We start from the raw sequence: 26,062 nt of genomic DNA on the forward strand, positions 1-26,062 counted from the left end.
TTTGAAGAACAGCCCACAGTGTTGGTTATTCCTAAAATAAATTACAAAAGTAATTTTTATACATAATGATAAAAATTGCTGCTTTAGAAACTTAATCCTATATCTCAAGTTCAAATTAGCAATTTTTTTTTAAAGGGCCTTGTGGATTTAAAAATACTGAAATCAAATCTTAGGTATTACCATTTAGATATATTTGTTACCTAAAAAAATAATCACGGTTTAAAACAAATAAGATTTCAATAATCTTAGGTAGAAATCATCATTAAATATTAAAGTTATGCATACATAAATATTATAAAACAACAGTATATCTAGAAAATACAGGACTAGCCAACACAGATAAGTAGGGTACTTCTAATTGACTAGAAATGCACAGGCAGATTCCACCTGGGACAAAAATGGATTAAGAAGGCCAAGCCTGGGGCTTCCCTGGTGGCACAGTGGTTGAGAGTCCACCTGCCGATGCAGGGGACACGGGTTTGTGCCCCAGTCCGGGAAGATCCCACATGCCGCGGAGCGGCTGGGCCTGTGAGCCATGGCCGCTAAGCCTGTGCGTCCGGAGCCTGTGCTCTGCAGCAGGAGCGGCCACAACAGTGAGAGGCCAGCGTACCACAAAAAAAAAAAAAAAAAAAAAAAAAGAAGGCCAGGACTTGTCAATAAAACACTTTAGATATTCCCTTTAACTCTTCATGAAACCCTAAAATCTCAGATGGAAACACAGCTCTCTCACAGTCATATTTCATGATACTACCTTAATGGGTACATTTTTTATTTATAAATAGCAGGGTATCAAAAATAAAAGAAATCTACTATCAAAAATAGAAATAAATTGTAAATATGTAGCCAAAAAAAGTAATGTGCAATGTGATTGCCAGCAAAGTAACAGGCAGTTCATTCTTTAGGTCTGTCCCAAAGAGAATAATAAAGATAAGCTATCCATATAGGTTTTTATCTAAGTTATGTTAAAGGGTCTCTTAGTAAGGTAGGGTTTTACAGCCCAAAGAGAAATGATGACACTAAGAAAAGAAGAAACAAATGAGAAAGTACAAAAAGAGAAATCATCGTAATAATAAAACTAAAGTGTCCTTGACATTAAAAAAAAAAAACGCATATGATGCAGTTCTGTAGTGTGATATCCAAAGATGTCACAATATGGCACTGTGAACACTGTGATCACAGAATTTGGAAATATAAAAACCTGGAGATAAATCCTGGCTCCACCATTTACTGATTTTTGTGGCTTCAAACAAGTTGCAAAACATCTCTGGGTCTCTGTTAACTCATTAGTAAAACAGATTTAATAATAACTACTTCACATAGGTACACAATACAAAAACATGGGCAGGAGATTGCATTAAAATGCGTGCACACACACACACACAGTTGCTTTCTCACAACATACTCTACATCCTGGTCACAGAATAGGCTAATGGAAATAAAGAACACATTGAAGCGTAGTCAAAATGATCTGGAGAACTATTCTACTGTTTTAAAGTAGTAGGTATGGTTGAAATTGACTTATCAGAGATAGGATTCATGCTTGTACAGATGAGTTAAGCATTAGGACCTAGACTCTGACTCGCTAAAAAGACCAGTCATCTCTGGTCAAAAAGGTATCTGGGGGCTTCCCTGGTGGTGCAGTGGTTGAGAGTCCGCCTGCCGATGCAGGGGACATGGGTTCGTGCCCCGGTCTGGGAGGATCCCGCGTGCCACGGAGCGGCTGGGCCCGTGAGCCGTGGCCGCTAAGCCTGCGCGTCCGGAGCTTGTGCTCCGCAACGGGAGAGGCCACAACAGTGAGAGGCCCAAGTACAGCAAAAAAAAAAAAAAAAAAAAAAAAAAGGTATCTGAAGGGGACTAGGTAGCCCAAGTAATTTTTTGTTTGTTTTCATTATTTGGGATTGCGGGACAATAAACCCTAAGTCTAAGGCTAGAATGACCAAGGGATTAACCTTGTTTAGACAGTGGAACAGATATACCAAGCAAATATTAACTGTGACAGAAACCACTGTCTTCTGATATCTATCCTCTCCTTCTTCTCCTTAGTACTAGAATCTTCTGAGTTTCTACTGGGTACTTGACGACCTTGCTAGAAAACCTCTGCTCCAGACTCTCAGCATCTGGATATGGGCATGTGATAAGTTCCAGCCAATGAGGTTTGTGAAATTTCCTAACCATACCTTTGAAAGGAAACTGCCTACTCTTAACCTTTTCTTCCTTCCTTCCAATGGGGTGGAACCCAGTCAAGGTGTGATAAACCATCTCTGACCATGTAAGAAAGTGCTACAGACTAAGGGAAGATGAAGCAACAAGTAAGAAGGCACCTGGTCCCTGGAACCAAACTCCCCCAATATCAAATCAGTCTGGAATGTAGCAAGAATTCAACTTCTTCTTTGTTTAAGTCACTGGCTATTTGCTTTTGTTAGACCATTCAAAATAGTGTCCTAATTAAGGCATTGGTTGACTTGGAATATCCCTTTAACTTGCCTAGAGAAACTTTCAAGATCCTACTCCCCAATGGAAAATAGAAAGGGAAAAACATTTTTCTGAATATCTACCATGTACCAGACACAGGTGCCTTTTTTCATACTATCTCATTTATCCTTTAACACTACCACATGAGGTGGGTTCTATTATTTTAATATCAATTTTATGGATAGAAAACTGAAAACAAGAGAGGTTAAGTTGCTGACCCAAGATCCACTGCTAGCAAGTTAAGATCGTTTTCAACCACTATCTGTCATCAGATTTACTTATGGATGTTTCCAAACAGAAATGACAAAAGCCCAACTCTGGAGATTGTGATTCAGTAGGTCTAAGGCAAAGAGTTTTAAACATGAATGCCTTGAGAAAAAGTACCAGTAAACGTAAATGTGCAAAGGGGCCTAAAAGACGCTGGAAGATTATAAGACAAAAGTAATGATGGGGGTGGGGGGGGAGGGGGGATGCAGGGTAAATGGTGGGGACTATGAGCAATGTGACAAAGTGGAATGCCCCTCAACTCAAGGTTGTCTTTTTTTTTTTTTTTTTTTTTTTGCTGTACGTGGACCTCTCACTGTTGTGGCCTCTCCCGTTGCAGAGCACAGGCTCCGGACGCGCAGGCTCAGCGGCCATGGCTCACAGGCCCAGTCGCTCCGCGTCATGTGGGATCCTCCCAGACCGGGGCACGAACCCGCGTCCCCTGCATCAGCAAGTGGACTCTCAACCACCGCACCACCAGGGAAGCCCTCTGAGCATCATCTTTTATCTTTCCTGATCACTCTCTCTAAGACTCAAACAAGTTTTTAACACCTTTCAGGTCTCCAATGTACGGACTTTCTGTCTTCTGACTGTCCGAGAGCCCATGCACATGATTGCCCTCTTTACCTGATTATTTCATGGTCCATCAATTAATTACTCCTTTGCATGGCGCATCGGTTCGCTTGTTCCTCTCTTCCTCAACTAGCTTCACTTGACAAAACCTAAGGCACCAACTCTTCCCCTATTTTGTACCTGTCCCTGAGCAGCTGAACACATTCTCAAATTAATTTGTATTCCATTTTTGTAGATAATTATTGAATAGCTTTATCTCTCTGTCAAACCTTCAATATCTCCCCCCTATTCCTAACTTGCAGACGATGACCTTATTTATTTCACTGGAGAGGGTTTCAAAGAGAGGAGAAAAGCAACAAAACAAAAACTTCCACAACCTCCAATCACCATATACCTCAACCTATCTGCATGTCTACACATATCCTCTGACTAATCTCCTGTTACTATGGATAAGCTGCCCAATGTTCCTCTCTAAGGTTAACCTTCAGTTGCGATAATATCCCACACCGTCTTCCCTACAGCAATTCTATCTCTCTTACACATTTTTTTCTCTCCACTGGCATGCTAAACATACTGTAATATCCTTTAAAAATACTTAAAAGACCTTCCTTGGGCTCCCACGTGTTGTTCCACTTCTAAGCTTCTCTTAAAAGGAAAAATCTAAAGACCTGTCCATATTAGCTATCTTCAATTCTATTCCATTCCTAAGTTTTCATTGACTACTCCCAACCACTCCAATAGCTCCTGTCAAGTGAAAAATGACCCTCATTTTGCCAATTCCAATGGTCATTTCTCAATCTTAATCTTACTCCTTTGACACAATTTGCTCACTCCCTCTTTGAAACACTTCTTTGAAATACCTCTCTTAGTTCTTTTCTTTACCTCACTGATCACTCCTCCTCAGTCTCCTTGGTAGATTCCTTATTTTCCCAAATTTGAATGCTGTTGAATGCTGAGGTAGCCCTATGACTGTCATCAGACCTCTTCCCATCTCCTTCTACTCTTATAACCTAGATAATTTCATCTAGTCATCTCACCATAAATACTATCTATACCCTGACAGCTCCCAAATTTATATCTGTAGCCTTGACTGCTTCCCTAAACTTCAGACTCTGATAGCCAACAACCTACCTGATCTCTCCACTTACATGTCTAATAGGCATTTTGAACTCAACATGTCCAAAACTGTCCTCAGTTGCCTTTTCTCCTGCAACAGATCTGCTCTTCCTTCAGTCTTCTCCACCTCAGTAAACCACAACTCCATTCTGCTAGAAGCTCAGGCCAGAAAGAAGTCACCCTTTTTACCCTCTCTTTCTGTTACATTCCACAATCCTTCAGCAAATACCTATAAAATTTCTCATTTCTCATTACCTCCATCCTAAAACCTGTTACAATAAAAGTTCTAACTGGTCTCCCTGCTTTCACCCTTGCCTCCCTACTGCCTGTACTCAATACAGTTATCAGGGCAGTCCTTTTAAACATCAGTTGGTTCATATGTACTCTATGCAACTCTTATGGCCTTCCACCCCACTCAGAGTGCAAATCCAAAGTCATTCCCATATCTTTCCAGGCCCTACATGAAGTAGCTCCCTGCTACCTCTATGACCTCCTCCTCTCCTCTTACCAAACCCTAGCCCCTAACTCTGTACCAGCCATTCCAGTCTTCTTCTTGGTCCTCAAACCAAGCATGTTCCTACCTCAGAGCCTCTGTATTTCTGTTCCCCCTGCCTGTAATGCTCTCCTCTCAAATAAACATATGCTCCCTACAATTTTCCTTACATATTTCCATAAAATGTCACCTTATTAGAGAGTCCTTCTCTGATCTCCCCATATAAAGCAGCATTGCCCTACCTCCCTTACTCCCTAAATACTTTATCCTGCTTTATATTTCTCCACAATACTTATCACAATATTTTTTTTGCTAACTTTTTCACTCTGTCAGAGGAGAGCCCACCTGCCACTAAAATGTAAGCTACCTTAAGAGCACAGTTTGTTTTGTTCACTGTTACCTCTACAGGGTCTATAGCAGCAGTCCCCAACCTTTTGGCACCAGAGTCCGGTTTCATGGAAGACAATTTTTCCACAGACCGGGGGTGGGGTGGGGTGGAGTGGGGTGAGGGGTGTGATGGCTCAGGCGGTAATACAAGCGATGGGGAGCAGCAGATGAAGCTTCACTTGCTCACTGCTCACCTCCTGCTGTGCGGCCCGGGTCCTAACAGGCCACAGACCAGTACTGGTCTACGGTCTGGGGGTTGGGGACCCCTGGTCCATAGCAATGCCTAATACACAGTAGGTCAATATACCTGTTGAATAAATATACTGAATGAATGACAGTAAAAACATTAATTTGTAATCCTTAGATAGTTCAAAGGTAAGAGACAGATAGGTCAGGAAGGTCCAGCTGAAGTTTCTGATTCTTCCAGGGAACCTTCTTTCTGTACTTACACCACTTCCTGTCCACACTAGGCACCTGTGACATCTTTTACTGCCATCTTGAAAGACTGTTGAACATTTTATTGTGTTTACTATCTATCCCCACCTAGGTTGATACTGTAACTTAAAGCTATTTTTATGCTCCCTGACAAACAAAAAGAGTATCCCTCAAAGCTCTGTGTAAGATTATAGAACTAACTTGGGGCTGTGATGATAAAAGATAAAGCCAGTACTATTCAGTCTATGGAATTATTTTTTCAATGTAGAATGTTGTTTTCTTTCCTTGACTAACAGATGCTAAAGCCATACTAATGTTTGAAGTTTAGACAGGTGATCTCTTTTGACATAAAATGTACCATAAATCAAAAATAACAATAATCTTGACTAAACAATATTCTGATTTATTAAACTGAATTCCCTTAAAAAACACAAAGTAACTGAGCCAGTATTAACTTGACCCCCCCTCTGACTGGGGTAAAAAGCCCCATGAGAAAAAAAAAAGGCTTGGAAAGGAAGGACTACTGAGAAGCCAATTCCACTGTGATGAGGGAGCTTGGAAGGAGAGGGTATGACACTATTAAAAGGCAAAGACCAGGAAACAGATCAGACCCAGAAAAAAGAAGGCCCAGAATATTAGAATTCTACTCTGAAACAAAGAAGGGAAAAACGGGAAAGGTGACCTTTTTACTTGTTTTTTGTTTTAATTCACAACACCTGATTCTTCTTTCCCTTCTTTTAATAGCTGATATAAAGACTTCTTCATTTGGTCTAGGTATGAGCTACAGTGAATGGAAATAAACTGCCAACTTCTTAGGCTAGTGGTAGCAAACTGTTAGTTGCTGACCCCCCCACCCCAGTCATCCCCTTCCAACATATTCCTTTTTTGTAAAATCCATTTTCTTTGACAGAAACTAAAAATGTCAGGTTTCACCTTCCCAACTTATCTCATTGCTAACAATGGCCATAATGACTGTTTCAATACATGACATGATGGGAAAATCTAGTGGTGTGAATGTATGAGAAAATTTTTCATTCCTAATAATAACAGAACCCTTTCCCTTCTCTTTGGCTTTGAATTCTATAATGAAAGAACACAGTGCTAAGAGCTATTTCAGCAATATTGAGACCATGAGACAACAAGGTTAGGAACTAAAAAGAAAAATATGTTGATGCCGGTGGGAGAGAAGGATAAAATAAGACTTCATCATTTAGCTGCTCAAACAGCCCCAGAACTACTTATGTTTATGCCTCCTATCGTATGAGATAGTTAATAACTACTTATGCTACTGCAGTTAAGTATTCTATTACTTGCTGCCAAAAGCCTAGGTAAGATACAACATCAAGAAGATGAACCACCACAGCATTTATCTTAAAGGCCACATGCACATTGGTAGTAGACTCCAAATGTGACTCTGAAACTTCCAGAAAATTAAAGAAGTTATTAATACAGTTACATAATTCACAATATCACAAACCAATTAGTAAGCAAACACACTGCTATACATACTATCGAGAACTGAGAGAAAGAATACTGTGCTGAGAAATAGGCCCATCAACATTCCCAGTTAATACAAAAGAAAAAAATCAGTAAGGCTTTCAACAACAACAAAAATGTAAAAAGCACACATCAGCAAAAGGAATAATAGTATGAATCAAAATAATTTTGTCCAGGTATGTAAGCATCTAATAATATGGCTTACATAGAATGTTTAGAGGAGTGGATATTCTGTATATATTCCAAATAAATCATATTTCTTACAGTCAAACTTCAAATAAACGTTAAATAAGATTCTTAGAGAAGTACCAAAGTGAAAGTGATCTATTTGCTAACACACGCTTTAACAGGTAACTGAGCTGGGGTAGCAGTGAACATCAACTTAAGCAAACCAAAGAGATAAAGAGACACGTTTATGAATAAAGTTATTCCAATACCACAAGAAAATGTGCCAAGGAAATATTCTCAGTCCATGCCCGTAGATAAATAGGAAATCAAAACAAGGAAAAATGGGAAATCAAATATGCAAGGCACTATACTTAAAATGATGGTTTGAAAACTAATTTTACCCTAGAATTGTTTTTTAAATAAAATCTTAAAAAAAAAAGACCTTAAATGCTAAACAGCTGACCAAATAAAAGCTGAATGACAAAAGAGAGCTTGTCCCTCAACTTGTATTTTAAGCACTGAGGATACAGTGAAAAATAAAAAAGAACAAAACATCCTTGTCCTCATGAATCTATATCCTAATGAAAGTGACAGACAATAAACAAGATAAATAAGAATCATATATATTATCACACACCATGATCAAGTGGGACTCATTCCAAAGATGCAAGGATTTTTCAATATCTGCAAATCAATCAATGTGACACACCACATTAACAAATTGAAAAATAAAAACCATATGATCGTGACTTCCCTGGTGGCGCAGTGGTTAAGAATCCGCCTGCCAATGCAGGGGACACAGGTTCAAGCCCCAGTCTGGGAAGATCCCACATGACACGAAGCAACTAAGTCCGTGCGCCACAACTACTGAGCCTGTGCTCTAGAGCCCGCAAGCCACAACTGCTGAGCCTGCGTGCTACAACTACTGGAGCCCGCGCACTTAGAGCCTGTGCTCCGCAACAAGAGAAGCCACCGCAATGAGAAGGCTGTGCACCGCAACCAAGGAAGAGCAGACCCCGCTCGCTGTCAACTAGAGAAAGCCCAGGCACAGCAACAAAGACCCAACACAGCCAAAAATAAATAACAAATAAAATAAATTTATTTTTAAAAACCCATATGATCATCTAAATAGATGCAGAAAAGGCTTTTGACAAAATTCAACGTCTATTTATGATAAAAACTCCTCAGAAAGTGGGCATAGAAGGAACGTACCTCAACATAATAAAGGCCATATATGACAAATCCACAGCTTACATCATACTCAATGGTGAAAAGCTGAAAGCATTTCCTCTGAGATCAGGAACAAGATAAGATGTCCACTCTCAGCACTTTTATTCAACATGGTTTTGGAAGTCCTAGCCACAGCAATCACAGAAGAAAAAGAAATAAACGGAATCCAAATTGGAAAAGAAGAAGTAAAACTGTCACTGTTTGCAGATGACATGATGTTATACATAGAAAATCCAAAAGACACTACCAGAAAACTACTAGAGCTATATTAGATACTCGTTAGGTATTTTTAAAAGGGAAGAATAAAGCAGGAAAGGGGAATAGAAAGTGTAATGGGAGGCAGAGGGTTTTAACTTTAGACTAGCGAGTAGTAGACATGGAATGAGGACCCGAAAAAAGTGAGGGAATGAGACGTGTGAGGGAAGAGCAGCCCATGCAGAGAAACAAGTACAGAGGCCCAGAGTAGGAGCTCACCTGGCCATTCATTAAAGGAGCAGCAAGTAGACCAATGAGGCTGAATAAGGGGAAATGATGAAGTCAGAGAGGTAATGTGAAGATCACACAGAATCTTATAAATCAGCAGAGAAACTGGCCTCTAGTCTGAATCAGACAGAAGGCCACTAAAGGGTTTTGAGCAAAGGAGTGACCAGATCTGACTTAGATTTTAATGGGATAATACTAGCTGCTACTGAAAATGTCCTCTATTCTCTGGAAAAGGATTGGCAAACTATGACCTGAAAGCCAAATCTGGTGCTGCCTGTTTTTGGAAATACAGTTTTATTTGAACACAGCCATGGTCATTCGTTTATGTATTGTCTATGGCTGTTTTCATAATCAATGGCAAAGTTAAATAGTTATATACAAGCCATAGGCCCACAAAGCCTAACATATTTACATCTGGCTCTTTGTAGTAAAAAATTACCACCCTCTGCTCTAGCAAGGCAAGGGTAGAAAGAGTTAGGAGGTTGCTGTATTAATCCAGGTGACGAAAGATGACAGACTAGGATAGCAGCAATGAATGTGGTAAGAAGAATTTGGACATATACTAGATATACTTTGAAGACAGGATATGCTAATGGATTAGACGTGGAGTGAGAGAGAAAGTGATCTGAGTAACTCTCATAGAGTTCATCCAGAATAATTTTTAAAATAATGCCTAACACAGCCACATAAAGGTATCACTGAAGATCTGATATAAAATGTCTGACTTTAAGTAACATAACTTCTTGATGAATTCATTTAAAAAGTTTTTGATCCACCACGAGCCATTCCTACCCATCCTGGTTCTTCTAGCAATATTAAGGCATCAGTTCAACAGCTAAAGATCTAATTTGAGCCTTTGAAATTTAATCCATGAATGATTTCAATGCATTATCAAAGGCTGTGGGAAAAAAATCGATAAATTATCTTACATGTTTCAAAGAGAATTTTCTACATGGTAACAAATTATAACAATGTTCACAGTACCAAAATCATACTTTATCATACTACCATACTACCATATGGTTTAAATGAAATATAAGTAACCTTAAGTCAACTATATGATGTGAACCATAATAATATAAGTTTCAGTCATAACTGAGTCTGTGCTATAGTTCAGTCTTTTTTTGTTTTTTGGGTTTTTTTTTTTTTTTTTTTGCGCTACACGGGCCTCTCACTGTTGTGGCCTCTCCCCGTTGCGGAGCACAGGCTCCGGACGTGCAGGCTCAGCGGCCATGGCTCCCAGGCCCAGCTGCTCCACAGCATGTGGGATCCTCCTGGACTGGGGCACGAACCCGTGTCCCCTGCATCGGCAGGCAGACTCAACCACTGCGCCACCAGGGAAGCCCTATAGTTCAGTTTTAATAATAATATGTTGTAACATAACATGGTTAAATATTCTAAATAATCTAGAATTTTCACAAAGTGGATCAAAAAGAATAGAAACTTCAAATGCATTCTCACCAGTAAGATAAAGTACTATGTCAGAAGGCTATAAAAAAACATGAAAATATGCTAAGGTGTATGATGTCATTGGATGAAACTGAGGTACTTATTCTCTTTTTCAACCTTTCTTTTACTGCCTATATAAAACAGCCATTAAGAAGTAAGAAATCCAGGCTTCTCCAGCTGTTCACTGAGATTTATCTGATCTTGAGTCTTACTTGTATTGTCTCTCTGCACTTTTGCTCACCATCTTGAGTTACAGCCATCACTAATCCGCACAACCCTATTTTATAATTGTACCTCTATGTCTACCAAACAGCTGTGAAAATGCTCAGTGTTCATTTAGTACCCTTCTTCAATTAAAGTACAACTCATCAGAATCAGAGACTGACACAAAAACAGATTTATGTACCCAAAATATAATTTCAATAGGATCCCTATATTGATAAAATATATCCTTCAAAATTTGCTTAACAAATTTTCTTCATCAGATTATCTTTTTTACTTGTTTCCTGTCTATGAAATAAATGGAATAAGATGAAAGTCCAACATAAAAAACATATTTTTACATGACACTGAAAATTTACCCAATAAAAGATGGAACATAACATATATACATAACAATATATCCCAAATATAAAGTAAGAACTACAGAATACTCAATTACCTGCCTATATAAAGTGCTTAAAGAATCAACAAAACTTGCTCTCAGGACTCCTTACAGTATTAAAATGTTCTGAAGACCCCAAAGAGCTTATGTGAGTTATATTTATAGATAGCATATTAGAAGTTAAAATTGAGTAATTTTTAAAATAACAATAAAGCCATTACATGTTAACAAAAATAACATTTTTATGAAAAATACTATAATTTATACACAAAAAAAATTTAGTGAGAAGAGTGGCACTGTTTTACATTTTTACAAACCTCTTTAATATCTCAATAGTGGACATTAAAGAAGATAGCTATATAATCTCTAGAAATCTCCACTATTACATGTGAGAATATTAGGAGCAAAAAAAGTATATACTATTTTAATACTGTTATGAAGACAGTTTTGACCTCAAAGACCTTGAAAGAATATTAAAGAGTCCCGAATACATACTATGAAAACAACTGACTGCTTAATGTAAATTTCTGGTAGGAAAATTTTAGAATTAAAAATAATTGTAAAGAAATAGAAATGCAAATACTGAAGACTGAAGACAGGGTAATGATTTTATTTAAAGAGTAACAGAGCAAGGTTATTACTCAAATATAATTTCAGATTCTCATATAAAATATGCTGACATTATAATGCTTTAAAACACCTTGAATTATGTTTCATTTTATCTGTCAGATTTCACTATAAAATTTTTAACATGTTTTCTAAATGTCTGGCTAGGTTTAAGACTGAAGAAACTCATATATACTGTTTACTCTTAAAGTTTTAGATCTGTGACCTAGACAAAGATTTTAAGAATAAACTCGTAAATTTATTTTATGATGCATACCTGTTTGTAGGATATAATGAAGTCACGAGAAGTCTCATGAACATATTCACCAACTATGGATTTAAATCAACCTACCTCCTCTGCTGCTGCCTCTGAAAGCAGACCTTCCTTCTGAGCGCAGGTCACATGGAAATAGGCTCTGCACATCCCTGCATCACAGCTAATGCAAACTCCAGTTCTAGCAAAACGAGGGTCTTCACAGAAGCTACACTCCTACAATGGAATAACAGGAAAAGTCTCAGAGCAAAAATATTTCCAGAACAGAAACTGCATTCTCATACAAAGCATCTACAAAATACAAATAGTGAACCAACAGTATATCAATACAAACAATAACTATAGGCAAGTATTTATATGAAAAAAGTAATTCTCTATATAGTTCTAAAAAACAAAATTCCACTGATATAGTAATGAGGATAATAATAATATCATTTGAGGGCTTACCATGTGCTAGGCACTATTCTAAGCACTTTATAAGTATTAATATATATAATCATTTGACACTCTATTCCACAATAATATGTGGAAAAGGTACTATATTTCCATTTTACATATGAGAAAATTTTACACATGAGAAAACTGAGGTAAAGACAGTTTTCAAACCAGGATAACCTTACTTTAAGTCCATGCTCTTAACCATTAAGCTACACTGATTTGAACAATGTAATACTACTTGGAAAAATTAAGGAAAATAAATAAGAAGCCAGAGAAAATTCACTGAAAGATCTAGGCATTGCAACCAAAGATATAATGCATTTAAAAAATATATTTAAGAGAATTAAAAGTAATCTTAAGTAAACAATTTTGTGAAGTTGGTAGTAATACACAATATAGCCAATTATTTACATTCTTTCTGTATACAAAGGGAAAACCTGCAAAACTAAAGGCATAAACTGTTGAAATTACCCCAAATGCCACCACCCCGATTTATTTTTTTTATACTTTTAACTAAGCCACAGAGAGAGAAAAAGAAAAACCTAGTCTCAAAATATACACTACTCTGGTAATAGGAACCTTCACAAAAAAACCTGCTAAATTGTGAAAGATTGCCAGTAGACAACTAAGGAAGAACTGCTTAATAAATGCATTATACGTAAATTAAATATGAGAGAAACATTTTTTAAAAAATTAAAAAGTTTCAATAGACACTAAAAACATCATATTAATACTATAACAGTTAGTGAGTACCTACTTGGTATACAGCACCAAACTGATGTATCAGCAATGAATAAAAATAACAGGAACAGGACTCTGGGTACAGATGTGAAAACATTCCCAACACCTGACACTCTACTGCCTAATTATGGGTCTTTTTCCACCAACAGTAGTATATGTATGGTAAAAATTCCAGCAAATACTAATCTAAACATGAAAACCAAAAAATTGAGAAAGAGAGAGAAAGAGAAGAGATAGAGAGAAGGAGAGGGGGTCAGAGAGGGAGAAATGGAGAAATTAAACTATTTAAAGGATGTCAATACTATGAACAGAATCAAATTGTTTAGGATAGTCCCCTGAGTAATTTAACGTAGTATGATGAAATTGGGCAAGGGATTTCAGAGTGAACACAAAGAAAAAATTTCCAACAATGAAGTCTCATAAGACAATACAACAATCTAATAAAGAAAATAGAGTCTTCCTCAATTGCTTGAATCATTTAAAATGCAAGGGAACGGGCTTCCCTGGTGGCACAGTGGTTGAGAATCAGCCTGCCAATGCAGGGGACACGGGTTCAAGCCCAGGTCTGGGAAGGTCCCACATGCCACGGATCAATTAAGCCCATGTGCCACAACTACTGAGCCTGCGCTCTAGAGCTCGGGAGCCACAACTACTGAAGCCCATGTGCCTACAGCTTGTGCTCCACAACAAAGAGAAGCCACCGCAATGAGAAGCCTGTGCACCCAACGAAGAGTAGCCCATGCTCGCCACAACTAGAGAAAGCCCACGCACAGCAACGAAGACCCAACACAGCCAAAAATAAATAAATAAATTTAAAAATAAGTAAATAAATAAAATGCTAGGGAACTAAGCAACTGAGAACACAGGGGAGAAAGTAATCAGGAGGAGGAAATGGATAGACAATGTGATCTAGAGAGCTATCCCAGATATAATTCACAGCACTGGGTTTGATTTTGCAGATGAGCTAGAGAGTACGTAATTTTTTGACTCCATGTCCCAGTAATACTTCAAAACAAAAGCAGGTGATAATGAAAATAATCAGCTGATAATTATACATTTAATGACTCTCCTTTTCAATCCAGAGGTCACTGCTGGTCTCAGTTATATGAAGTAATATCTGGTTACTGTTCTTTAATTGCTTCTAGATTTATATTTATGGTAAAAACATGTGCTTATTGAAAAAGATGGAAGCTACTCGCTTCTAGGCTATGTGCTCTTGAATTATGAAACTGCCCTCAAAAGGTAGTAACTTCCATTTCCAACACTGGTGGACCAGGTAATTTGTATTATTCCTACTCAACTAGAAAATGTGGACAAATTATTTTGTTATAGTTTAAAGGCATTTAAGAGAGGTAACAAGATAGTGTACAATTACTTGAGCACCAGGAAAGTTAAGTTCAATACTAGGGCCTGGAAGCTTTATCTAATTCTGGAGAGGGAAGCTGCAACCTCCCAAACTAAAGCACAAGATTATTCGAGGGTAGAAGGTGACGGATGGGGATGGTGTTTAAAGCCCAAAGAGGATATTCTGGATATAACAGCAGAAACTGTGAAATTTTAAAAATTTCAAATCAGAATTTTCCAACAATCTGTACGTTTCCCACCCCACCTTTAATATGTTACTAATGCTCTTTAAGAGTTTTCCTTCCCAACTGCCCAATACATAGTAATGGAAAGAGAATATATCATTGCCTAATTAGTTCTAGTATTCCGAAGATGTTTGCAATAATTATATACTTAAGTTTAAATTCATAAGTGAGTAATCTTATCACTTATAATCCTAAAACTCAGTCATAATTAAAAACCTATTTATAAACTATGGAGGATGAGGATCATTTGCTAGTAAAAAAAAAAAAAAATTCTGTTGGCCTTCTGCAGTAGAAGTAAAATAATGGGTGCTTCTTGTACTCTTTTCATAATTTTAATAAATTCCACTTCAAAAGTAAAGTCAGAAATTAAGCTTGTATTCGATCCAACTGATTAAAAATATGGATGTAGTCTGAGAATTCATTATGCACTAAGCAGTGTGCTAAATACGAGGAAAACAGCAGTGGCATTAACTACCATTTTACCCAAGTTATACAAATATATAGAAGAATTTATACATTATTGGCTCTCTGGGAAAATTACTATCAATACTAAATGATTTAGTGCTAACTGCTCTCCAATAGCACAATTAGTAATAAGCATTTCTGTAGTCAACCATGATATTAGTAAAAAGTCATGTAAACTAACAAGTAAAAACTTTCTCTTAGACAATCAAAAACACTTTGTCTTACCTTGGCACCATATTTGGAATAGTTCATTTCTGTTAGCGTTACTGGTCGCAATTTGTCAATATCTCCAAAGGCTACACCAGGAACATACAGGGCACAGACAATATGAACCCATCTATAAGGAGAAAAGATATGATTTTGCTATCAGACCTTTGGAAAAAATGCCCACAGGAAAATAAATGTAAAATTATGTGTCATCTCAAATAACTACTCCAAGAATTTTATGATCAGATTTCAAAATCTCAGACACACAACTAAAGAATATGGAACACCTATACAATGATATCATTTACAGAAAAAGGGACTGCAATAAGCATTACTTTTCCAGCAGCTTAGCCAAAGGTGAGAGTTAACATCTATAATTGCCTTTCACTTAAAATTCATCACACTTTGCACTTATCTGTTATTCTTAAATATTTGCACAAAACCACTATTCAAATGAAACATCATTTTCATATGCATGGAAAGGTATTCACATTCATTATTTTAAGCACTCTGAGAATTAAGGATCCTAATTTAAGACTTGTGAAGTTACTCTGCATAAATCACATAAAATTGCTCTTTCCTGTTACTTTTTTCTAAAAGCTACTAGATAACCCTTAAGGACATATTTTAAAACAATTTTTGGTGTGCATCTTAACTTTATTTCTTCTCAGGTTGAAACTGATTGCTAGAAGATGGTACAGAGCAGTTGTAATAACATAAGAAGGTCATATTTCATTCAACTTATCTGTTCACCATACAACCTATATACTAAAACGTATGTGCCCCACATATATTTTTTGAAGTCTGAATGATGCTACAACACTAAATAAAGAATGTTCAGTTTCAGTATACTAAACAGAAAAAATAAATAGGAGTTGATTCTAATTCCATTTTTTAAAAACTGCTCTGAACATTTTTAAAATATATTAGGCACTCTGCTTACAATCAAACAAAACACAGGATCACTAGATTCTGAAATGTAAATAGATCTATATCACTTCTGCAAGACACAGGGTAAAAATGAGATGGCAAATATCTCTTAACCTTGTGAAAATATTAACAACAAATTTTGCTTTAGCACAGCTTGAGAGGCTATCATTGCTACATGGTTCTGTTTTGTGATGCATTATGAGTTTTAAAGAAATAAGACTAAGAATCACTTTATAGATGTACTGGGGAAAATAGTTATAAATCTTTAAAAATTATTTTTTTTTATTGGGAAGAAACTCCAAGGTTTTGTGATTTTCTTGATAAAATGTTTCAATCCAACCTCCCAGATGCATCCTGTGGAGTTCACTATAAAGATACACATCTTCAACAAGCAGCTGCTTTCTCAATTTAATTTGCACAGTTTTCTCATGCTCCACTGGTGTGTTAAATGCTGCTGTACTCTGTACAAGTTCATCTTTGATAAACCCAACAGCTGGCTGCTTGCTTCCTACTGACCTTCTTAAAATGTTTTAGTACAAGTCACACAGTACTACAGATTTAAACTGCCATTTCAGTGTGATTGGCACACAAGCGTATCATTTCCCCCAACCACTCATGTGAGGATGCCAACTTGACTCTTTATTAAAATACATATCAAACAGCTGAGACAATTTTGGTCCTTTTTAATATACATTGTATATAGTTCTTTGTTCATTTGTTTAGCTGCACATACTTTAGAACCTTTTAATTAAGACAAACTGAGAAATCAAAAAGGACTAATTTTCCTTGTTACTTTACCATCCATTCTGCTTGGAGCTATGAAGACAGATGTTGATTAGGGAAAGGATCAGAAAACAAGCATCCCATAAATCCACCAAAAAACAAAGAGACAGAATTGTCATTCTAGCATAGAAGCTATTAATAGATTCTTTTAAATTTACATATTTTAATAAAGCAAACTAAGTAGAAAGCTACTTCTCAAAAAACTCATTTCAGAATGGGAACTATATTCATCAATCAAATTTGATTTTGCAATGTCTTGTATTTGTAGTGCCTTTATAACATATTAAAAAATTCACTTCCAGGATGTTATTTTCATTCCTTCATTTATTCATTCAGTAATTAATTACTAAGTGTCTACTAGGAATGGAGCACCATGCAGGAAGTCTGGAAGTTACAATGATTTATGTGAAATGTTTGCAGCATAGGGTGTGGTACCCTATTATATTAAAGTATGTCTAATACTTCCTATAATCAGGTTTTTAATACCATTAACACAGGATAAAACACTCTCCCTAAGAAAAAAATAAAAATTTAATGGTAAGAATGTGCTGATGGTCTTCTCACATTAAATCACATCATCTTCTATTGTAGAATTTGTGGCTCCCATCAGAAACAGAGGGGGGAAAAGTCTAATGAGACTACATAATAGAAGTCAATTTCAAAACCTTTTTCATTCTTTCCATGCATTGTTCTTTCTTTTCATCTGTTTTGCATTTTAGCTACAATACTAAATAGCTTGTCAAATTTCTTGGCTTTTTTTGCCTTGATTAAAGCTAGTATTACATCCTTCAAACTATATCAAGACCTGTAATTTCCACACTAGCCTACAGGTGAGTGTGAACATCAACACAAATAAAATGTTCAAACAGTATAAAAAAAACTTGCCAGGCTGCACCATGAAGGGAGGTGTCTACATACATGTAAGATCCACAGAAGTCAATACAAATATCTCCCAGTAAAACTAAATGGTTAAAGAGGCCTCCCTTTTCTTCATTCAGAAGAACTTTCCAAGTTATTTTGTGGACTATGTATTAGTATATATTATATATTAGTGTGATAAGAGAGCTACTTTATAGTTGCTTTTCAATAGAAATTTCAAATTACTGACGAGAAAAAAGGTAAAATAAACGCTCTTCCCTAAAACGAAGCTCTGTGTTTTCCAAAGCTGCCATACTTATTCACAACAATTTATCACCGTAAATTTCAAATCTCAGGACTAAAGAGTTACTAAGAAAGAATTTATGCAGTTGGTATTCTATGATTACCTTAAGTAAGTAGAATAATATTGGTGATAAAAATCACTAGTAGTAGCAGTAGCAAAACTAAGGAGATATTTATTAAAACACTTACTACACTCCAGAAAGTACACTGCTTACAGAAATCATCTCATTTAATTCTCTCAAAAGTGCTAGGAAACTGAGGCATAAAATGGTTAAATCTAAATTCACAGTTAGTAAGAAAAGACTAGAATTCAAATATAGGTGGTCCAACCTGGAAGTACACGCTTTTCATGTTGTACTAAATTCCCTAATTCTAGGCCAAAGTCACTCCAAACATAAAATAATGCTCATGTCCACGATACAGACCAGAGACTCAAGTCAATACATCAAATAATTTGTTATATATTTATTTTATTTTGGGGATAAGCTTATGACACACAAGAGGTAAGATTTTTAGTCATTTTTCCTAAACATCAACACAGGGTTCTGTAAGATTCCATGGTGGACCCTATGCAATCCCAACAATCTTGTATGGCAATACTTCTCAAGGCCCTGTCCACCAATTGAGGTAAAAATGAGAAAAATAAGAAAAATATTTCTTACTTTACTAAAATAAAATTATTAAATTTAAAAGACTGTCCTTTATTTTGGGATAAAATGTATCCTATCCTTTTCAAGATGTTAAAATATGAAAAATAATGGTGATAATTTGTATAAGTTATTTTGTTATTCTTGTTAAAATATTAAATGTTCTGTAAAAATACTGAAATATACATATGTGGCAAAATAAAAAATTGAGCACCCCCTCTTACATGGGGGAGGAAGGTAAGTAGTGATCCATAAAATATAAAAGGTTAGAAACTACTCTTATACATCAGTCACCCATCCTAGTTGGTAGTCTCCTTAGAAAAAAAAACATGAAAGATGCCAATGCTATGATGATGACAACTGCTCAAATGTGGTAATAAAGATGAGTGTGAATATAGTGAAAAGAACATAGGTCTTTGTGCCAGTTATCAATTTATTGCCTCTCAGCTCAAATCCACCCTTCAATATCTGCTTTGCAACAATGAACAGAATCCCTTCAGCAATTCTCCTTTACAGTAAGCATCACATCATACTAAGCTGTCTCAGTAGGGAGTGGTAGAAGGCACTGTAGGAGGAAGGGGCTTCTCTGCAGGATGGGAAGAGGACATCCGCCAGTGCTCTGCCCCACCACATGCATCGTCCCTCAGTGACCCTGCAGGCCCAGGCTGGAGATCACTTTTCTGTGGGCCTCTCAACACAGACACCATACATTCCAGGCTTTGAACCACTGCCCAGCCACCCACTTGCCAAGAACTGTAGACTAGGTAGTGACCCAGGCAAACCAGCCAACTTCTCTGCCATCCAGTAGGCTGGAACTACACTTTCTCTAACAAGGCCTGAACCCCAGCCTTGGGGAAGGTGTCTTCATTCCAAGTTTGTCATTCCCTGGATACTCTCCCTCAGCCCTACGGTATTATTCTTTAGAGTTCTTTTATATCTTATGTTTATCATAGCTTAGTAATTCTTTACACTAAACATCCCCTTTTAAAATCACTGTATGGGTTCTGTTTCCTGATATATGCTTGAAGTCAAACAGATCTGAGTTCAGATTTAACTATGGACTTGTTCAAATTAAAACTATGTAATGATCTGAGCCTCAGGTACTACCTATAAAATAGGAAACTTTACCATCTCTCTTATCTTATGGTCATTACTAAGATTAAATGGGATTATGGGTTATAAAGGCAAATGCAGATCCTCAATAAATGATCTTTTCTCCTCCCTGCCCTGATCTGTAGCCTCCTGTCCATTTAGTCTATGCCAAAAAGACACAAAGAAGCAATCAAATGAAAGTGTGTAACTCAGAAAATCATAAATAGAAAAATAGTCAGAAGCATACTCATTATAAAGCAGGCATATTAACCCAACAGAATTATGACATCAACCTTCCAGCATCTGTCTCCTTGAAAATTCCATCCTGATTGGGACATAGTTCACAGCTAGGGGAAACACCACATTTACAGGCATCGCAAAACCAAGGTTCAGTGGAGTTTTCAGAAGCTGAACTCATAATAGAGTCACTCTCTCCATCAACTCCATAACAACCTAAAAGAAAAAAAGAGTATGATTAAATAGAGTTTATTTTTTAAACTCACATTTATAAAGTTACAAAAGAAAAAGGGAAAGGAAGTAGAGAAAAATTCTGAAAAATTAATGGTTTATAAGAATATTAAAGTCAAAACACATAAGTGAAATCATTTTATAAAAATATTTTTTCACCTACCATAGTATATGCAATGAAATAAATGACTCTTTAAGATAATTTTAGACCTACTGGAAAGCATTACAGGAGGAGGAAATTTTACGGTTCTTTAAAAAAAATTTTAATTAAAAAAATACATAAAAATATGCGTTCTCATTAAAAAGAAATCAGAACTATTTAGTCTAGGAACTATTAATTAGTAAATATTTTTGAGCTCCCTTTGTACTGAACACATATATAAAAGACCATGATCATGCAAAACATACAAACAAAAAGCCTCTAATCTAATTTTGGAGGTGGCAGATTAAAACACAAATTCATACAACCACAAATGCAAAGTTAGTATTAGTAAAAGGAAAATAATACAGAAACACGCACACAGATAAATTAAGCCTACAGAACAATTTGAATAGCTCAGACTAGAGTTAGACAAGTGAGTTCTATTCACAGCTGAGCCAGTCTAGAACTATATAAGGTATCTGATCTTTTTAAACATTTATAATTCTTCTATCTTCTGTAAAAATGTATCCATAACCGAAATGAATGAAAAGAGAATACTCTTTTCCCTCTTTTCATTCACTGATAACTCAATATTCTGAGGGTTAAATTATTTAAGCAGCTAATGTGATTAAAAAATTTTTAAATATCCCCATGAACATACCAAACAAAGAAGATAATGTAGCATAGTTCTTTACATTTTAGAGTAGGACATCAACTATTATTGATGGCTTGTAATAAAGAGTACCTCCCTGGTGACTACAATAATCATGACTCCTAAATTGTTTTCTTTTACCTAAATAGTGCTGGATATACCACAAACTTCATATTATCTAACTCTTTTTCCAAAAAGGAAGACACTGCCCTAATGACAAAACATACTTAAGAAAAATAATTTAATGTATATGTAGTAATTAAAAAGATTACAATCTTATTCTAGTTCCAATGTATGCCCCATCATCTTTAGGCTTGGGCATTTCTCTGATATCCTAAGACACATTTATTTCCTGTCAAGACAGGTCACTTCTACATAGAGCCTATAATCAACCTTCCCAGGATACTTTTCACCAGGTTTATTCTAAGAGGGTAGTCTTAGTGCCAAACTCGAAAGGGCACTAAGTACCCAAAGTACCCTTCAATAAACTGAAGCCATTAAAAAAAAACACTGTGAGAAACATATATAAGTAACAAGCATCTCTCAAAAGGACTCACCATGTAGGTAAGTTTATATGCATCCAATGTAAGATCATGTGATTACTGAAACTGGTTATACACTACACAGACAACAGGAGCCTGTTGAAAAGCATCTTCACATAACCACCAAAGACATCCAAGTTAAAACAAATAAATAAGTATGTAAATAAATACTGAGTTGAACAAGTCACCCAGAAAGAAAAAGACCCATACACATTAATAAATAATTTTAAACTACCAACATTAACTAGATGTCGTTAGTAGGTCAACAGTCATGCATAAGTATTTTATTCACACAGTAGTACCACTCCATATAGATTATATTAAAATATCCTAGTAGGCAGAAAACTAAAAAGTTGTTTGCAACTGTGATTTACATAAGCTGCCTCATGCAAATCCCTTAATTACTGCCAAGCTTATGTTATTCAAAGGCTTTATAATGGTGAACCTTAACATATTCTGAAAAGTCATACGAAAGAATGCCAGAGAAAAGATTTTAAAGGAGCTAGACTATCATGCACAAGATAAGAAAAGGAATCAAACTATTAATTTCTTTAATATAATTAAATTGTGCTTGGTAATAATTATCAACTTCATCACTTCTGTTTAGATATACATTTTTTAAATGATAAATTATAAAATGAAAAAGAAATAAAATTTTCTTCTGGGAGTAGTTATTATTAACCATCACCAATAGAAGAATATTCTTCAGTAAAGGCAACAGTAAGCAAAACATTTTATTCAAAAAAATCATAAAACAATAAAAACAGTCAATTTGATTTCTCAAAAGGTTATGCAATACTACAAAGAGAAAAGTCTATTTTCTTTACAAAATAATATTCCTTCGAGGCAAATTCTTTCATTTGTATTCACACAAAGTCCCAAGATAATAAAACCCCCAAGTGACTATCCATTTTATTCATCTCATTCACCAATATCAAGGTAAATCACAGCAGTTCACTCTTTTAAAATAAAGCAGTTTCAATTCTAATTTTTAAAGAATATACCACACACCTGACAAACACCTGCATAATGATTAAACCACCTACAAACAACCTGAGAAGTGATTTCAACCTAGGAAATTCCTACTTTGTAACCTAGAAGGCTGGTATTATATAAGCACAAAGAACAACCAGCAAGTGGAAAAGTATTTCTTCTTCAGCTTCACTGCCCTTGAAAAATAATCCACACTGTGTTATTACCTTTATAGAGTTCTTTACTTGCCACTTTTCCCCTATTTCTCTGCCATACCTGTTGGGTTTATTGAGCTCTAGACCAAAGTTCTAGCATTTATATCCACTCTAATCCATTTTAATTAATGATTAAATACATTTTAAAATATTTTTTTCTTCCATAGACAAAAGAATTTAAACTACCATAAAACAAGGTTTATTCTCTTCTACCTATCTAATTTTGAGTAAAAGATGCAAAAAGTACACTTTCAATATGATTACAGAAAAAAAGTCTTTTTTTATATGGGTAAACATATAAAATAAAAAATTTATAGATATATAAAACCTATTTCATATAGGTTTTTCATGTTTTTAAATGGGTAAACAGAGAAAACATGGTTCTATGGCTAACAATCAACCTCTGGGGAGTACATGCAACTTATACAAATCATATTTAATGCAAAATAATATAAAATGTGCTTACAATTGTTTTGAGTTATACAAGAATACGTATAATCCAAATCAGTGGAAATATTCCCATTCAGCCTGGCATGGGAGACCAAAAGACCTACAGTCTTCTACTTCCTAGCTATGTAACTGTAGACAAACCACATCTCTGAGGCTGAGTTACCTCATCTGCAGTAAGTATTTAACATCTATTCTAACTGTCTCTCAGTATAGAAAATTTAAAAACAGGAACAAAATATTTGCCATTTTAAAATTTAAAACATTTTTCTGTACTTAACATCCTATCACTAGAACTCTGATTACAAAACCCGCTAAAATAAAAGATTTTAAATTGAGTAATATTGTTGTTTATGAGAAAAGAACTTATAACATGCATGATACCTGTCACAAATATATCCTAAAGCATAAAAGAGCAAAAGTGCCTGCTCACATATAAAGTCCAAATGGTTATAACTTGAACATACTTTACTACCCAATAAACACTCATAAGAATATATTTTTGCATATGCTAAGAAATAAAAATAGTCTAGGGCTAGGCTAACAGCAGACTGAAAAATAAACAAAGGGGGGAAAACATCTTAGTAGACCTTATTTAATGCATTGCTGTCAAGTGTGCTACCTAATGATCTGTCATGTACTATGACATGTAAGTGGCATTTTTCTTCAGACAGTACAATCAATACATCAGGATAACTGACATCACAGTCAGGGGTACCCTACTATTACAAGCCAGTTACAAGATCTTGTCACAAAGGTGCTTATACTAAGTGACAAGCTGCAACCCAAACAGAAAAGAAATTCATCTACATTTAGATGAAATAAGTACTCTGAAAAACAGACAGTTATGCATTTAATAACCACATTTGGAAAACTATCTTTTAGCAAAATCTCAACTTAAAAACTTACCTAGGACTTCCCTGGTGGCGCAGTGGTTAAGAATCTGCCTGCCAATGCAGGGGACATGGGTTCGAACCCTGGTGCAGGAAGATTCCACATGCCGCGGAGCAACTAAGCCCCTGCGCCGTAACTACTGAGCCTGCGCTCTAGAGCCCATGAGCCACAACTACGGAGACTGTGTGCTGCAACTACTGAAGCCCGCGCGCCTAGAGCCCGTGCTCCGCAACAAGAGAAGCTACTGCAGTGAGAAGCCCGTGCACCGCAATGAAGAGTAGCCCCCTCTCGCTGCAACTAAAGAAAGCCCACGCACAGCAAGAAAGACACAACACAGCCAAAAATAAAATTAATTAATTAATTAATTTTTAAAAAAACTTACCTAAATTATAATTACTTAAGCCATAAGTATATTTTTTTAAAAAAGGGAAAAAAGAAAAAGAAATGATAAAGCAAATACACAAAAGCACTAACTATGGTTGTCCGGATATTAGGACTGTTAGAAATGTTTTATCTTCTCTCTGTTCTATAGTTCCCACATTTTATTTACTATTCATACAATATATTATGAAGGAGAATTAGCTTTCTATAAAATAAAACATTTAATACGCTCATGTTTAACCATGAAATGTTTAAGGAAAAGTTGCATGGCCGATTTACAATACGGAAGTCTGTCACTTAGGCACCTGATTAAAAACCAAAAACATAAAACCTAGCAACACTAGTTTCCTATTATGCCTTAGAAAATTTCACTTCTTCTGAATTCATTAATTTTAGATAAAAATTTATTTTGGAACTTTAAAAGTATCAGAGAAATATCTACATATGTGTATAAAAATGAACATTCTAAACAGTGAAAAATATTACGAAGTTAAAAGGTACAGAACAGGGTGGAAAAAGTATTCGCAAGGATGAAAACTATTTGTAACACATATAGCTAACAAAGGATTAACATTAAAAAAAAAAAAATTCCAAGAAGTCAATGAGAAAAAGACAGGAAATGACAAGAGAAATATATAGAAAGTAACAGAAAAAAGAAAATAGCCACAGATACCAAACTTCAATACAAATAAGGTGAACACATAATTAAGAGATAGTCTCCAAAATATTTTTTTTAATTTATTAATATGCAGTGTTGCAGAGTTATCAAGTAGTTTGTACACTGTTGGTAAGAACACAAATAAATACAGTCTTTTTGAAGGGCAATCTGGCAAAGTTTGTTAAAAGTTTAAATGCACTTACCTTTTGATTCATTCTAGGAATCTACCCCACAGAAATTATTACATGTATATGACATATTTGTTAGCACTATATGTAAGCAAAAAACTACAAACAAAAAAAGTAAATACATTATGGTTGAACCACACTATAGCTAAATACATACCATTAAAAAAATAATAATAAATTATCCATATGTACTCATATGAAAAGAATCTCAAGATTAAGAGATGAGTGAGTGAAATAAAGAGATGAGTGAAATAAAGTGAGTTATACGGGAGGAAAATCCCATGGAATTTATCTTATTTATTTACTTATTGGGCAGGGACTGTGCAAATATGCATATGCATATGTGCACACGTGCATGTAAGTAAGAGCCTGACGAAAGGGGCTCTTCACTGGTCAAAT

At 35.7% G+C, this 26,062-nt stretch overlaps 1 protein-coding gene across 23 annotated transcripts in view; it reads right to left on the reverse strand.

Moving 5' to 3' along the window:
* Window positions 1-26,062, reverse strand: part of PHF14 (PHD finger protein 14) — a 200,140-nt gene that overhangs the window by 149,994 nt on the left and 24,084 nt on the right. For all 23 annotated transcript variants that reach the window (XR_012333949.1, XR_012333948.1, XR_012333945.1 and 20 more), the window contains exons 5-7: window positions 20,398-20,557; window positions 15,510-15,621; window positions 12,130-12,267 (exon numbers count right to left, since the gene is read on the reverse strand). Coding sequence is in view for 15 of the 23 variants with exons in the window: in XM_073809676.1 (XP_073665777.1) it covers window positions 12,130-12,267; window positions 15,510-15,621; window positions 20,398-20,557 (410 nt within the window). In the remaining 8 variants the exon portion in view is untranslated. The remainder of the gene's footprint in view (window positions 1-12,129; window positions 12,268-15,509; window positions 15,622-20,397; window positions 20,558-26,062) is intronic.

Source organism: Tursiops truncatus, chromosome 9 (genome assembly GCF_011762595.2).
Source record: "Tursiops truncatus isolate mTurTru1 chromosome 9, mTurTru1.mat.Y, whole genome shotgun sequence".
Taxonomy (NCBI): domain Eukaryota; kingdom Metazoa; phylum Chordata; class Mammalia; order Artiodactyla; family Delphinidae; genus Tursiops; species Tursiops truncatus.